This window comes from Oncorhynchus gorbuscha, linkage group LG22 (genome assembly GCF_021184085.1).
Source record: "Oncorhynchus gorbuscha isolate QuinsamMale2020 ecotype Even-year linkage group LG22, OgorEven_v1.0, whole genome shotgun sequence".
Lineage (NCBI taxonomy): Eukaryota > Metazoa > Chordata > Actinopteri > Salmoniformes > Salmonidae > Oncorhynchus > Oncorhynchus gorbuscha.
In genome coordinates this window covers 10,150,512-10,168,263 of record NC_060194.1, presented here as the reverse complement: position 1 = coordinate 10,168,263, position 17,752 = coordinate 10,150,512, and the positions used below count along the sequence as shown (strand labels likewise).

The window sequence follows — 17,752 nt, the reverse complement described above, 5'->3', positions numbered from 1 at the left end:
AGTGTTGCAGCGATCTAAGGCACTGCATCGCAGTGTTAGCTGCGTCACTTGCAATCCTGGTTCGATATGGGGCTGACCGGGAGGCGGTGCACAATTGGCCCAGTGTTGTCCGGGTTAGGGGAGGGTTTGGCTGGCTGGGATGTCCTTGTCCCATCGCACTCTAGCAACTCTTGTGGATTCCGGGTTAAGCGAGCAGCTTGGCGGGTTCGTGTTTCAAGGGCTAACGGCTCTCGACCTGTACAGGAACTGCAGCGATGGGAAAAGACTAACTACCAATTGGATATCATATTGGGGAGAAAAAAAGGATTAAAAAAATATTATTTAAAAATGTTTTAGCTCAGTATTTTAATTATTTATTTTACAGTCATTTTTACTCATCTTTATGAAGGGTGTCAATCATTTCAGACCCCACTGTATATTCCGAATGGTGAGGTCATCCTGTATGCAGACTACATGATTAATTCTAAAATCATACACTTCAAACCCTAATAAAACACAATGCAAGTATTGCTTTAAAGTGTCACAATACTCATTAATCAGGTCAAACACTAAATTTAATGTCCTCCTTCCTCATAACGAGACAGAAATGTTACTTACCCCTCTGTCTCGCGACTTGGAGTTAAACTTGACCGTCTTTAGCCGTGCCCTCTCTTTCTTCTCCACCCTGAGGTTTAAGGTCATTGAAGTTCATTAGAGGTCATTAACCTGATAAAATATGTCAGTAACACAATTGATGGTTGCAAGATTATGTAATTTATAGATCGGCAGGTAAGGGTGCTCTCGAGCGGGCTAGATGTTCTTTACCATTCGGCCATCAGATTTTCCACCAATGCACCTTATAGGACACATCACTGCACTCATCTTTGTATACCCGTCACAAGACCCACTGGTTGATGCTTACGCCTCACTCACACCTATCTGAGATACCTACTGCAGCCCTCATCCTCCACATACAACAAACACCCTTTCATATTCTGTTAAAGGTCCCCAAAGCACACACATCCATGGGTCACTCCTCTTTAGTTCGCTGCAGCTACCGGCTGGAACGAGCTGCAAAAAAACACTCAAATTGGACAGTTTTATCTCCATCTCTTCATTCAAAGACTCAATCATGGAGACTCTTACAGACAAGTGTGGCTGCCTCGCATGATGTATTGTTGTCTCTACCTTCTTTCCCTTTATGCTGTTGTCTGTGCCCAATAATGTTTGTACCATGTTTTGTGCTGCTACCATGTGTTGCTACCATAATGTGTTGTCATGTGTTGCTGCCATGCTGTTGTTGTCTTAGGTCTCTCTTTATGAAGTGGTGAGGTGTCTCTTGTCGTGATGTGTGTTTTTTCATATATATATATATATATATATATATATATATATATATATATATATATATATATATATATATATATATATATATATATATATATATATATATATATATATATACAGTGGGGAGAACAAGTATGTGCAGTGTATCAAATATTTGTTCTCCCCACTGTATATGATGTTTATTTTTAATCCCCACCCGAGGCCTTTTGGTAGGCTGTCATTGTAAATAAGAAATTGTTCTTAACTGACATGCCACGTTATATAAAGGTTAAATAAAATTAAAGTAAAAAATATTCAAGAAATGTTCCCAAAATTCCTGGTTTGGAGCGTTCCCTGTTTGAGGATTCAGAGCTGCAAGATTCACTCTGCTTATTCTCTTTCCTGATTCCAGGAATTCAAAATTCAATGTTTGTTAGACGTTTTCAAGGCTCAAAAGTAGTCTTCTTTTGAGTTAACTATTTTGTAAATCCTACTGTATGCAACAATCCAATATGTATTGTTAAAATAAGCACCATGCAATTTCTAGATTTGCAGTACTTTTCCATTAATTTGTGGGCCTGACATACAGGACATCGGACACAGAGAAGTATCTATATCCAGACCACTCAGAGGCTATGGATAAATATTCAGAAACGGTCTAACGGAAACCAAAGCTTCAGCAGGGAGGAACCCAATATGTACCTGAATATGCCAAATCTATTTTAGAACGGGAAGTTCTTCAAACGGAAATGTGTTTTGCAGTCACAGCATTAATTGTGTAGGAGCTGTGGACTATGGCAGGGATAGGCAACTTGTCGAGGAGGTCCGAGACACTTTTGTTTTTTATTCTCTCCGTCTAATCAAGGACTGATTCAGACCTGGGACATCAGGAGCACAACTACGAGTTAAAAGAGAAAAACAGGAGGGGGGGGTTTACCTTCTCTTGCTGGGGATGACACCCACTTCCTCTGCCTCGCCCTCTGGGGTCACCTGCCGAGCCTGCCACCACTCGTCGTCTGAGGCGTTCACCACATGCAGGATGTCCCCGAATTTAAAGTTGAGCCCCTGAGAGGGGAGCCCTGAGTCCTTTGTCTTGTCATAGTCAAATAGGACTCTGGAAAGAGTAGGAAACAAGTCACATTCAGTAAGTGAGTTTGATCATTTAGATGCAGTCATCTGGCTGGCATATGGCTAATATTTGATTAACAGTAAACTATAAGGTGTAGTAACCAAACATTATACAACTACAGTTTGTCAGATGCTTCAAGATCACAAAATTAGTACAATGTTAAGATGAGTCCACATCCCACGCCATCGGTTGTGTTGATCCTGCCATATGCCTCAACTAAATGAATGGACAGAATACCACTGAAAATTTAGAAATCATACAGTGCTTATCTTTACCATTCATTTTAGATTGCAGAATATAACTGAATCTACAAAACAGATGGCCTGAGGTATGGAATTAACTCAGACTTTTGACAAACTTCTAAACATCTGACAAACTTAAGATTTTTGGAGGTTAAGCAAGGCCCTAAAGTGCGACCAATTAAATATTTTGCTGTGCAACCAGGAATTTTAATTGGGGACCACCAATGCGACCCAAAAAATAATCCCAATTTTTTGTTTAATTTTTATTTCTAATATCTGTTGTAATGATAAGGCTTCCTTGTATCACTGTTTCCTGAGCGCAGATTATTTAACATCATGCACCATTAATACAACAAAAACTGCTAGTTTCTAACCCAAACAGTTAAAAAAAAATCTGGCCCCGTATTACTGGCACAACCTTTTTATCTTCTCGTCACAGAAACCATGCTACGGGCCGCTATAAAACTACTCGTGGGTCGCATTTGTTTTACACCTTGTTCAGTCATGTTTGTTACCTCATTAGCTAGCTAGCTATCAACCTAGTAACTTTACCAGAACATCCCCTCCCCCCAAAAATGTATATATTTTTTATTTAACCTTTATTTAAGCAGAGGCCACAATTTGGGGGCACAGAAAGAAAAAGGGTTCGCAATCGTCAGGAGATCAATGATCATAGCAATGAATGAATGACAGATGTCTTGCATGTCGTCATCACAAACTTGACGCTCTAAAAGAGCGTACCATTTTCAATTTAATACATCTCAATAGGAAAATAGTGATTTTACATAATGTAGAAACCTAATATTACACAAATGACTAATTTCAATGACAGGTATTTGTATAAACATTTTTGCTTTTTATAATAAACATGTATTTACAAGGTTACAATTTTTACTCCCCTTTTCTCCAAAATCTGATGATTACGATCTTGTCTCATCGCTGCAACGGGCTCGGGGGAGGCAAAGGTCGAGTCATGCGTCTTACGAAACATGACCCGCCAAGCCGCTCTTCTTAACACCCACTCACTTAACCCGGAAGCCAGCTGCACCAATGTGTCGTAGGAAACGCCGTTCAACTGACAACCATAGTCAGCCTGCAGTGGCCCGGCCTACCACAAGGAGTCGCTAGAGCGCAATGAACCAAGTAAAACCCACCCGGCCAAACCCTCCCCTAATCCAGACGAAGCTGGGCTAATTGTGTGCCGTCATATGGGACTCCTGGTCACGGCCGGTTGTGACACAACCTGGGACCGAACCCCAAGCTGTAGTGACACCACAACTGTTAGACACCTGCGCCACTCTTGAGGCCTCTCCTCATTTTTTAAAGTAAGGAGCACCAGTGCTACCAATTAAACATTTTAATTTTGAGCCCTGAGTGCAAGGTTAAGCTGTAGACCTTCAATCTATTTCGAGCTGGTGATGTCTTTTAGTTTGTTTTGGAGTCATCTCCACCCTCTTAGAGCTGTCTGACGCATGCACCTGTGCATCACACGGTGACGTCATTTTGAATATTGAATAGCTCTCCGTGTGTTTATGCCAGAGAATTACTGTTGCAGCTCAAACCCTTATTTCCGCAGATATAACGTTTGCGCCGATTCCATAACATGGGGCTTGTGATAGCGGAATTTATCTACTCATGAGAGGATCTGGACAAGAAAATCACCACGAGATTGTCTGTAAAAACCCAAACCGTGTAAGCTACAAAACAATATATCACAAATATCGAAAGCGGAGACTCTCACAAAGGTGTTGGTTGTACTGCTCTACGAAGCACACCAGCTTCAAGGGAGTCGTCAATGTAACCCAGTACCAGGCTGTAGAAATGGCAAAAAGTGCAAAGGGGGAAAAATGTGCCCAAAATAATGTGATCAAAATATTGGGTCAAAATAATGGGTCAAAATATTTTTCCATAAGTTTTCTTATACACTACATTATCAACAGTATGTGGACACCTGCTTTTCGAACATCTCATTCCAAAATTATGGGTATTAATATAGTTGGTCCCCCCTTTGCTGCTAAGAGTCCAATGGCGGTGAGCTTTACACCACTCTAGCTGACCCTTGGCATTGTGCTTGTGTCCGTGCGGCTGCTCAGCCATGGAAAACCATTTCATGAAGCTCCTGACGAACAGTTGTTGTGTTGACATTGCTTCCAGAAGCAGTTTGGAACTCGGTAGTGAGTGTTGCAACCGAGGACAGAAGATTTAAGGCGCTAAGTGCTTCAGCACTCGGCGGTCGCGTTCTGTGAGCTTGTGTGGCCTACCACTTCACGGTGGGCCGTTGTTGCTCCTAGATGTTTCCACTTCAAAATAACAGCACTTACAGTTGACTGGGGCAGCTCTATAAGGCCATGAATTTTACAAACTGACTTGTTGTAAAGTAAAAGCCTAATTCAATGGTTCATAAAAATATTTTGTTATATATTTTTTGCATACCAATAAGGGTCCTAAAATTCAAAATCAATTTGCTAAATGATACATTTTACGACCATTTTAAAACAATTCCACATGTTAGCTTAGTCGATATTGCGATCTAAGGGCTTAGACCTACTTAGGTTAAAGCTAATGGTCATTTACATTTCGGGGAACCTCTTTAGGTCTTACCTAACGTAGAGTGACCTCTTCTGGCTGGTCCGCAGCGAGCCCGACCCCGAGCTGATGCTGCTGTTCATCATCTGTTCTCGCAGGTCATGGATCTTGGCTTCAAATCGACTGTACTCTGAAAGGAAAACATAAGCAAAATAGACACAATATTGGCTTAATTCATTAAGAAGAAATTCAAAAAAATGTATTCAAAATGTACTAAAAGAAACAAAAAGGTCACGTCCCAATAATCTCTCCTTCCTCCCAAAGTGTGTTCACTTGTTCCCTTCACGGATTTGAAAGTAAATGACTGGTGTAAGAACTATAGTAGAAACTCCCCCAAGCCCATTCCTCTACCAATCCAATGTGTTTGTGGGAAGTAGTGAACGAGAGTAAACTTAAGAAACAAGATATTATTGGGACACACCCTATAATATGGGGTCCAAAATTGACACCCTTGAAAAAGATGAGAAAAAAATGACTATATAAAATAAATATATAAAAACAGGGAAATTATATTTTATACTAAAACAATTCCCCAGAGAAAAATATTTATTTTAACAAGTAATATTTATTTTCTCAAATAAGGTAAGGATTCAAATTATTGACACCCCTGTTTTTAATACCTTTCAATACTTCACCTGGTGAAGATAACGGCACTGAGCTTTTTTCTAAAATGTTTTATGAGATTGGGGAACACATTGGGAGTGATCTTACACCATTAATAAATTTTTCCAGATTCTTGATATCCTTTGTCAACGCTTATGTACTGCCCTTCAATTCAAACCACAGGTTTTTAATGATCTTCATGTCCGGAGACTAAAATGGTCATTGCAAATTGAGGTGTCATATATTTATGGATGCCAAGGGAAGCCAGGCTTGCCCCAAAAATTGACCAAGAAAATAAATGTCCTTCAATTTGCAAGAAGCTGAATGCATCTAAACAGAGAAAGCATCTGAGCGAACGAAACAGCGCCCCTCTGTCTCAGTATGTGTAGCCCATTATCTGATGCTGTCTAGTCAAAAAGAGTATGACATTGTTGCCACCCGTAGCGCTGAATATCTAACTCTGATATCAAAAGGTCCCACAATTGACCGTGCATTTCAGAGCAAAAACCAGGCCACGAGGCCGAAGGAATTGCCTGTAGAGTTCCGATAAAGGACCTTTTTGCCACATTTCGCTACATTACAGGCTTATTATAAAATTGATTAAAAAATATAATCTACACACAATACCCCATAATGACAAAGAAATTTAAAACATTTTTCCAAAAACAATTATGAAATACCATTATTTACATAAGTATTCAGACCCTGTGCTATGAGACTAAATTGAGCTCAGGTGCATTCTGTTTCCATTGATCATCCTTGAGATGTTTCTTCAACTTGGAGTCCACTTGGGGTTAAATTCAGTTGATTTGACACACCTGACTACATGGGGCGGCAGGGTAGCCTAGTGGTTAAAGCGTTGGGCTAGTAACTGGAAGGTTGCAAGTTCAAATCCCCGAGCTGACAAGGTACAATTCTGTCGTTCTGTCCCTGAACAGGCAGTTAACCCACTGTTCCTAGGCCATCATTGAAAATAATAATTTGTTCTTAACTGACTTGCCTAGTTAAATAAAGGTAAATAAATAATAATAACATAAGGTTGGGAGTGCATGTCAGAGAAAAAAACCAAGCCATGAGGTCAAAGGAATTGTCTGTAAAGCTCCTAGACAGGATTGTGCCGAGGCACAGATCTGGGGAAGTGTACCAAAACATTTATGCAGCATTGAAGGTCTCCAAAAAACAGTGGCCATCATTGTTAAATGGAAAAAGGACCACCAAGAGCTGCCCGGCCAAACTGAGCAATCGGGGGAGAAGGAGGTGACCAACAACCCGATGGTCACTCTGACAGAGCTCTATAGTTCCTCTGTGGAGATGGGAGAACCTTCCAGAAGATAAACCATCTCTGCAGCATTCCACCTTTCAGGTTTTTATGGTAGAGTGGCCAGACAGAAGCCACTCTTCAGTAAAAGGCACATGACAGCCCGCTTGGAGTTTGCCAAAAGACACCTATAAAGACTCTCAGATCATGAGAAAAAAGATTATCTCGTCTGATGAAACCAAGATTGAAATCTTTGAACTGAATGCCAAGAGTCACATCTGTAGGAAACCTGCACCATCCCTACGGTGAAGCATGTGGGAATGTTTTTCAGCGGCAGGGACAGGAGACTAGTCAGAATCGAGGCAAAGATGAACAGATTAAAGTACAGAGATCCTTGACAACCTGCTCCATAGCACTCAGGACCTCAGAATGGGGTGAAGGTTCATCTTCCAACAGGACAATGACCCTAAGCACACAGTCAAGACAACGCAGGAGTGGTTTAGGGACAGGTCTCTGAATGTCCTTCAGTGGCCCAGCCAGAGCCCAGACTTGAACCCGATCGAACATCTCTGTAGAGACCTGAAAATAGCTGTGCAGCAACACTCCCCATCCAACCTGACAAGCTTGAGAGGATCTGCAGAGAAGAATGGGAGAAACTCCCCAAAAGCAGGTGTGCCAAGCTTGTAGCGTCTTACCCAAGAAGACTCAATGCTGTAATTGCATCCGAAGGTACTTCAACAAAGAACTGAGAAGGGTCTGAATACTTATGTAAATGTGATCTGTTTTTGTTGTAATAAATTAGCAACAATTTCTAAAAACCTGTTTTTGCATTGTCATTATGGGATATTGTGTGTAGATTGATTAGGGAAAAAAACAATTAAATCAAATAATATCACGGTTTCAAGGCATATGAACTAACAGGTTATAGAGCAAACAATGCAATTGGCACAAATTTGGCATGGGTCCTCAAAAGGTTACACAGCTGCACCATCGAGAGCATCCTGACTGGTTGCATAACTGCCTGGTGTGGCAAGTGCTCGGCCTACAGCCGCAAGGCACTACAGAGGGTAGTGCGTACGGCCCAGTACATCACTGGGGTCAAGCTTTCCTGCCATCCAGGACTTCTATATCAGGAAGTGTCAGAGGAAGGCCCTAAAAATTGTCAAAGACTCCAGCCACCCTAGTCATAGACTGTTCTCTCTGCTACCCCCAAGCCATAAGACTCTTGAACAGGTAATCAAAGGGCTATCCAGACGTCCTCTTTACGCAGCTGCTACTCTGTTTATTATCTATGCATAGTCACTTTAACTCGACTTACATGTACATACAGTGGGGCAAAAAAGTATTTAGTCAGCCACCAATTGTGCAAAAAAAGATGAGGCCTGTAATTTTCATCATAGGTATACTTCAACCATGACAGACAAAATGAGAAAAAAAATCCAGAAAATCACATTGTAGGATTTTTTATGAATTTATTTGCAAATTATGGTGGAAAAAAAGTATTTGGTCACCTACAAACAAGCAAGATTTCAGGCTCTCACAGACCTGTAACTTACATTTACATTTACATTTAAGTCATTTAGCAGACGCTCTTATCCAGAGCGACTTTCTTCTTTAAGAGGCTTCTCTGTCTTCCACTCGTTACCTGTATTAATGGAACCTGTTTGAACTTGTTATCAGTATGAAAGACACCTGTCCACAACCTCAAACAGTCACACTCCAAACTCCACTATGGCCAAGACCAAAGAGCTGTCAAAGGACACCAGAAACAAAATTGTAGACCTGCACCAGGTTGGGAAGACTGAATCTGCAATAGGTAAGCAGCTTGGTTTGAAGAAATCAACTGTGGGAGCAATTATTAGGAAATGGAAGACATACAAGACCACTGATAATCTCCCTCGATCTGGGGCCCCACGCAAGATCTCACCTCGTGGGGTCAAAATGATCACAAGAACGGTGAGCAAAAATCACAGAACCACACAGGGGGACCTAGTGAATGACCTGCAGAGAGCTGGGACCAAAGTAACAAAGCCTACCATCAGTAACACACTACGCCGCCAGGGACTCAAATCCTGCAGTGCCAGACGTGTCCCCTGCTTAAGCCAGTACATGTCCAGGCCCGTCTGAAGTTTGCTAGAGAGCATTTGGATGATCCAGAAGAAGATTGGGGAGAATGTCATATGGTCAGATGAAACCAAAATATAACTTTTTGGTAAAAACTCAGCTTGTTGTGTTTGGAGGACGAGGTGAGTAAGACATTTAAACGTGTTAACCCTCGCAAGGCTGCAGGCCCAGACGGCATCCCCAGCCGCGCCCTCCGAGCATGCGCAGACCAGCTGGCCGGTGTGTTTACGGACATATTCAATCAATCCCTATACCAGTCTGCTGTTCCCACATGCTTCAAGAGGGCCACCATTGTTCCTGTTCCCAAGAAAGCTAAGGTAACTGAGCTAAACGACTACCGCCCCGTAGCACTCACTTCCGTCATCATGAAGTGCTTTGAGAGACTAGTCAAGGACCATATCACCTCCACCCTACCTGACACCCTAGACCCACTCCAATTTGCTTACCGCCCAAATAGGTCCACAGACGATGCAATCTCAACCACACTGCACACTGCCCTAACCCACCTGGACAAGAGGAATACCTATGTGAGAATGCTGTTCATCGACTACAGCTCGGCATTCAACACCATAGTACCCTCCAAGCTCGTCATCAAGCTCGAGACCCTGGGTCTCGACCCCGCCCTGTGCAACTGGGTACTGGACTTCCTGACGGGCCGCCCCCAGGTGGTGAGGGTAGGCAACAACATCTCCTCCCCGCTGATCCTCAACACGGGGGCCCCACAAGGGTGCGTTCTGAGCCCTCTCCTGTACTCCCTGTTCACCCATGACTGCGTGGCCACGCACGCCTCCAACTCAATCATCAAGTTTGCGGACGACACAACAGTGGTAGGCTTGATTACCAACAACGACGAGACGGCCTACAGGGAGGAGGTGAGGGCCCTTGGAGTGTGGTGTCAGGAAAATAACCTCACACTCAACGTCAACAAAACTAAGGAGATGATTGTGGACTTCAGGAAACAGCAGAGGGAACACCCCCTATCCACATCGATGGAACAGTAGTGGAGAGGGTAGCTAGTTTTAAGTTCCTCGGCATACACATCACAGACAAACTGAATTGGTCCACTCACACTGACAGCGTCGTGAAGAAGGCGCAGCAGCGCCTATTCAACCTCAGGAGGCTGAAAAATTCGGCTTGTCACCAAAAGCACTCACAAACTTCTACAGATGCACAATCGAGAGCATCCTGGCGGGCTGTATCACCGCCTGGTACGGCAACTGCTCCGCCCTCAACCGTAAGGCTCTCCAGAGGGTAGTGAGGACTGCACAACGCATCACCGGGGGCAAACTACCTGCCCTCCAGGACACCTACACCACCCGTTGTTACAGGAAGGCCATAAAGATCATCAAGGACATCAACCACCCGAACCACTGCCTGTTCACCCCGCTATCATCCAGAAGGCGAGGTCAGTACAGGTGCATCAAAGCTGGGACCGAGAGACTCAAAAACAGCTTCTATCTCAAGGCCATCAGACTGTTAAATAGCCACCACTAACATTGAGTGGCTGCTGCCAACACACTGTCATTGACACTGACCCAACTCCAGCCATTTTAATAATGGGAATTGATGGAAATGATGTAAATATATCACTAGCCACTTTAAACAATGCTACCTTATATAATGTTACTTACCCTACATTATTCATCTCATATGCATATGTATATACTGTACTCTACAACATCGACTGCATCCTTATGTAACACATGTATCACTAGCCACTTTAACTATGCCACTTTGTTTACTTTGTCTACACACTCATCTCATATGTATATACTGTACTCGATACCATCTACTGTATGCTGCTCTGTACCATCACTCATTCATATATCCTTATGTACATGTTCCTTATCCCCTTACACTGTGTATAAGACAGTAGTTTTGGAATTGTTAGTTAGATTACTTGTTGGTTATCACTGCATTGTCGGAACTAGAAGCACAAGCATTTCGCTACACTCGCATTAACATCTGCTAACCATGTGTATGTGACAAATAAAATTTGATTTGATTTGATTTGATTTTTGCATCCAAAGAACACCATACCTACTGTGAAGCATGGGGGTGGAAATATCATGCTTTGGGGCTGTTTTTCTGCAAAGGGACCAGGACGACTGATCCGTATAAAGGAAAGAATGAATGGGGCCATGTATCGTGAGATTTTGAGTGAAAATCTCCTTCCATCAGCAAGGGCATTGAAGAGGAAACGTGGCTGGGTCTTTCAGCATGACAATGATCCCAAACACACCGCCCAGGCAACGAAGGAGTGGCTTCGTAAGAAGCATTTCAAGGTCCTAGCCAGTCTCCAGATCTCTACGCAATAGAAAATCTTTGGAGGGAGTTGAAAGTCCAGCAACAGCCCCAAAACATCACTGCTCTAGAGGAGATCTGCACGGAGGAATGGGCCAAAATACCAGCAACAGTGTGTGAAAACCTTGCGAAGACTTATAGAAAACATTTGACCTCTGTCATTGCCAACAAAGGGTATATAACAAAGTATTGAGATAAACTTTTGTTATTGACCAAATACTTATTTTCCACAATATTTTGCAAATAAATCAATAAAAAATCCTACAATATGATTTTATGGATTTTTTCTCTCTCATTTTGTCTGTCATAGTTGAAGTGTACCTATGATGAAAATTACAGGCCTCATCTTTTTAAGTGGGAGAACTTGCACAATTGGTGGCTGACTAAATACTTTTTTGCCCCACTGTATTACCTCAACTCACCGGTGCATACGCACATTTTGTGCCTCCGCACATCTACCCCCTGTATATAGCCTTGTTATTTTACTGCATCTGTTTAATTATGTTACTTTTATTTTCTAATTATCAATTTTTTTACTTAACACTTAAACATTTCTTCTTACCTTTTTAAAGCATTGTTGGTTAAGGGCTTGTAAGTAAGCATTTCACTGTAAGGTCTACTACACCGGTTGTATTCGGCGCATGTGACAAAATGTGAATTGATTTGATTTGTATGTGGGCTCATTTCCACGCAAAGTGAGAGATTCATCAATAAGAATGTTTTCTTGAGAGTGTGCGTAAATTCACTCACATCCATGACCACGCACACACACAGTGCCAAGTGGTGGAATAAGGGGAATAAGAGGAGGGGAATAAGAGGAAAATACATGTTGAAAAAGTGTTAAATTGTGAGTAATAAAATCATTTTTATTTAATTGTATTACCTTAGTTAATTCATGCAACACATCTTGACATGAAATATAATTTGACCACCACAGTGCATTTGTTAAGATAATAATCCATTTAAAGTACAGTAATTTGTTAAATTAGAGGTACGTGTGAGGGTGAAACCATTGTTGAAAGACTATAAAAACTGAGATAATGGAAAATTGATTAATCTGATCCTGCTCTGTTCGAAGATTTGGAACGCAATGCATGCCAACACATGCCATTCCCGTGCACATCCAAGTGCTCTCCACCCTCTGGTTTTTGGCAACGGGCACTTTGCAGTGGGAGTTTGCCGATTGGCATGTCACAGCTCTCGTTGAGTCAATGTTTTGGATGTAATCATTAGCAAATCGACCAGTAATATACAATTTACAACAACAGTTTCAAGTCAATAGGGGTTTCTTTGGGTTCCCAAATAAGAACAGAACAAGACAGCACCCACATCGCAAAACATTACCATCCCAAAATGATTTCAACTATGTGAACAGAAAAAGGCTTACACTATTTATGTGCAGGTGATAGGCTATGTGATGCGCAATATACCCTGCTGAATGTGGTGGTATGGTGGCAAGGTGGAATGTACAACTCTTTCATTCTACAGAACAGCAATGTTAGCCTATAGGACTATAGGTTTTGAAAGATTTTGAAAAGCTGTTGAAAGGTTTGAAAGCTGTTGAGGATGGATGGCTTGTTGATGAGTGTTGCCTACACATTTAAGTATATTTTCCATTGCTAAAGCAACATAAATTGTCCTAATGCTCCTCTCTTCGTAGCAATGTTTTTTTCTTACTGGTCAAGCCACAACTGAGCTTTTTTTTTGGTTGTGCTGTTGTATTTCATGGTACGGTGTTGTATTTTCCCCACAGCTTTAAAGGGATGATTTTGACCATATGGTTAATTAGGGTAGTTTTGAAATGCAAACATCAAAGCCATGCACGAGCACAAGAACAATTGGTATTGATCAATGTTATCCCCTAACGGTGTGCGTATGACACTCGTAGGATTGTTTGATAAATCACACTTTTTCTATGGGTACGACCATTCTAAATTCCGTTAGTAAGTAGTACTTTAGAATAGTTTTTACGCAATATTGATAGATGACACCCCAGGTGTTTACATTTGTTGGATGACAGAGAGGTCTTTGGTGATGCACAGTGGTGGGTTTTGTTTTGAAAGAACCCCCACACCTAGTGTAAAATATGGTGGTGGGTCTTTAATGTTATGGGGCTATTTTGCAAACAGATTATATCCTAAAATGTCCTTTTACTGGGTAAACCCAGTAAAAGGACATTTTAGGATATAATCTGTTTGCTGTGCCAGGAGGCTGACACTTGTCCAAAAGTGGATCTTCCAGCAAAACAATAACCCACACATCAAAATCCACAAAACAATTGTTAATTGACCACAAAATCAACATTTGGCAATGGTCATCTCAGTCTCCAGACTTTAACACCATTTAAAATCTGTAGTTTGAATTGAAGAGGGCAGTCCATAAGCACAGACAAATTATATCAAGGATCTGGAAAGATTGTGTATGGAGGAGGAATGGTCTAAGATCACTCCCAATGTTTTCATAAAACATTTTAGAAAAAGGCCCAGTGCCGTTATCCTCGCGAGGTGAGGTATTAAAAGGTATTGTGATCACAGGCGTGTCAATAATTCTGACCCCTAAACTTTTGAGACAAAAAGTATTACTTCTCTGAGCAATTGTATAAGAAAAAAATAATATAATTTGGTCATCTTTATCAAGGGTGTCAATAATTTCAGATCCCACTGTACATGTGCAGGTAGGTGATAAAGGGAGCGCTTACCTGACGTATACATTCCGTTTAGAAAAAACAAGAGCGAAACTAACAATACATAAAAAATTGTGTCAGGGGCAAGGTCCATCTCCACAACACATTTACTTTGAACTTCAAGTTGAGACATATATCGATCACATCTTACAATGTTTATTGCATTCATCAGCATTTCCTTACACCTAGACTTAAAATAAAACCTCAAGTCAGTTGAATCAATGAACTTTTCCACATCTACAGTATGATTTAACATTTGTTTTGGCAATCATGGCCTGAGAAAGCAAAATATCTTAATAAATGAAGGTAGACAAAATACTGTAGATCAGCTGAGCTATTCATTGTTATATTTTTTTTCAGTAAACATGAAAATATAGGGGAATGCATCGAAGTGCATACTAGTTCTTAAATGACATTGAGGGAATGGCAGGGTGAAATATCCCCTATTTAGCTTGAGTGGACCGTTCTGCTCAGCAATGGAATGTCATCTTAAACTGCGGATCCCGTTTTACTGCAAGTAGAAAAAGTGACCACAAAACCTGCCGTGGAAATACGATATGGGATTCACGTGATGTCATAACAAGTCCCATCAGGATAAAGACATTCAAGAAGGCCTGATGTTGCAGTTACAAATACCATGCATAGAGCTGACATGGTTCCCTATTCTACATAACAGAGAAACAAGTATGTCCTACACAGTGTATTTCTAACGCATTGTGACGTTGCACTCCACTGAATGCGCTCATGGTTGGAAACAGACCAGGGTTCAGATACTATTCTAAATCAATACAAATACTTCAGCTGTGTTTGATTGAGCTTGCCTGTTGCAATGGAATCAATTGACAAGTGCAAACCCTGCCCACCTGGCACTCCAGGCAGGCAAAGGCAAACGGTCAAATAATTAAAATGATTTCAAATAGTATATGAACCTAGGTCTGTCTGGTGGGAGATTAAATATAAAGTAATTATATTTGACAAAGATGAGCAGGTTCACAGTTGGAAAGCAGTACTGTTAGTAAGCAACTGTTACATTTTACCATTTGTAACGTGACATTACCCACTTTCCAACCGCATAATGGACTCACTTATCATGAAGGAGATTGGTTTGTAATGTAATAATGCACCATTATAATATGGATAAGAAAAGACAGACCTGGGTTCAAATACTATTTGAAATCTTTCAAAACGTTTAGAGTTTGCTTTTGCCTGTCTGGAGTACCAGGTGGGCGGCGCTTGCCTTTTTGCAACTATTCAATTGGTTTCATTGCGCCATTCAAGCTCAATCAGGCCCAGCTTAAGTATTTGAAATGATTTCAAATAGTATTTGAAGCCAGGTCTAGAAAGAGGCAAACTTAAGGTGGAAGAGACTCCCTTTAATGCAATAAACCCTGTTCCTTCTCCAAGACCCCCAACAAGAAATGCCTCATTATAGCATTTATTTTCAGATTGTGATTACACCAAAACAAAATCAATAGAATCAATCCGAAAGCTAATTCATTCATAAAACACTGCAACAATAAAATAAAGACTCTTTCGCGCATAAACTGCACTGCTAGCTAAAGCACAGTATGACTTCTTAACACTATGTCAATAATAACATAACTCGTTTGAATCTTTTCTCTGTTCCTCCTTTATGTTATTTAGTACTTACAGACTGCTCCCTGGAACATTCCAAGTGAGGCCGGATGGGGGACAAGGCTATGACACCGATTGCTAACTAATTCTACTCCTGATAGTTGGTGTAGTCCACGGGTCCTAGCAGTGTGTGAAGCAGAGCCTTGACTAAATCAGCTCAAGCCAAGAGATACAGTAGATCAGCTTTAATATTGCAGATAGAGTGTAGCTTCCATCAATATAGTTGTATGCATCATTTCCAATCACCCATTTATACATATATAAATATATACACACACACACACACACACACACACACACACACACACACACACACACACACACACACACACACACACACACACACACACACACACACACACACACACACACACACACACACACACACACACACACACACACACACACACGTATGTATGTGTATATATATATATATATATATATATATATATATATATATATACATATATATACATATATATATATATATATATATATATATACATATATATATATACACATATATACATATATAAAAACAAACCGACCAAAACAAAACTGGACCGGCACAGACCTAAAAACAAGAGTACTATAATTTGATAGTTTCCTAACAGCAAGTGTTTTACTGAGTCCTCTTTTACTGCTGTCTGCTATGTTGGTCTTAATACGTTAGTCTCTGAAGTATATGTATATATATATATCTGTGTGTGTGTGTGTGTGTGTGTGTGTGTGTGTGTGTGTGTGTGTGTGTGTGTGTGTGTGTGTGTGTGTGTGTGTGTGTATATATACAGTGCCTTGCGAAAGTATTCGGCCCCCTTGAACTTTGCGACCTTTTGCCACATTTCAGGTTTCAAACATAAAGATATAAAACTGTATTTTTTTGTGAAGAATCAATAAGTGGGACACAATCATGAATTGGAACGACATTTATTGGATATTTCAAACGTTTTTAACAAATCAAAAACTGAAAAATTGGGCGTGCAAAATTATTCAGCCCCCTTAAGTTAATACTTTGTAGCGCCACCTTTTGCTGCGATTACAGCTGTAAGTCGCTTGCGGTATGTCTCTATCAGTTTTGCACATCGAGAGAGTGAAATTTTTTCCCATTCCTCCTTGCAAAACAGCTCGAGCTCAGTGAGGTTGGATGGAGAGCATTTGTGAACAGCAGTTTTCAGTTGCTCTTGCTGCGGGCGATTCCCTGATCCACCTCTACGCAGACGACACCATTCTATATACCTTCGGCCCGTCATTGGACACTGTGCTATCTAACCTCCAAACGAGCTTCAATGCCATACAGCACTCCTTCCGTGGCCTCCAACTGCTCTTAAACGCGAGTAAAACCAAATGCATGCTTTTCAACCGATCGCTGCCTGCACCCGCATGCCCGACTAGCATCACCACCCTGGATGGTTCCGACCTTGAATATGTGGACATCTATAAGTACCTAGGTGTCTGGCTAGACTGCAAACTCTCCTTCCAGACCCACATCAAACATCTCCAATCGAAAATCAAATCAAGAGTCGGCTTTCTATTCCGCAACAAAGCCTCCTTCACTCACGCTGCCAAGCTTACCCTAGTAAAACTGACTATCCTACCGATCCTCGACTTCGGCGATGTCATCTACAAAATGGCTTCCAACACTCTACTCAGCAAACTGGATGCAGTCTATCACAGTGCCATCCGTTTTGTCACTAAAGCACCTTATACCACCCACCACTGCGACTTGTATGCTCTAGTCGGCTGGCCCTCACTACATACTCGTCGCCAGACCCACTGGCTCCAGGTCATCTACAAGTCCATGCTAGGTAAAGCTCCGCCTTATCTCAGTTCACTGGTCACGATGGCAACACCCATCCGTAGCACGCGCTCCAGCAGGTGTATCT

At 41.4% G+C, this 17,752-nt stretch overlaps 1 protein-coding gene across 30 annotated transcripts in view; it reads right to left on the bottom strand.

Annotated features, from left to right (window-relative positions):
* Positions 1–17,752, bottom strand: part of dlg1b (discs large MAGUK scaffold protein 1b) — a 250,592-nt gene that overhangs the window by 33,311 nt on the left and 199,529 nt on the right. For all 30 annotated transcript variants that reach the window (XM_046321076.1, XM_046321075.1, XM_046321079.1 and 27 more), the window contains 3 exons: positions 5,278–5,392; positions 2,243–2,419; positions 598–664 (listed from right to left, as the gene is read on the bottom strand). In XM_046321076.1, the coding sequence (XP_046177032.1) occupies positions 598–664; positions 2,243–2,419; positions 5,278–5,392 (359 nt within the window). The remainder of the gene's footprint in view (positions 1–597; positions 665–2,242; positions 2,420–5,277; positions 5,393–17,752) is intronic.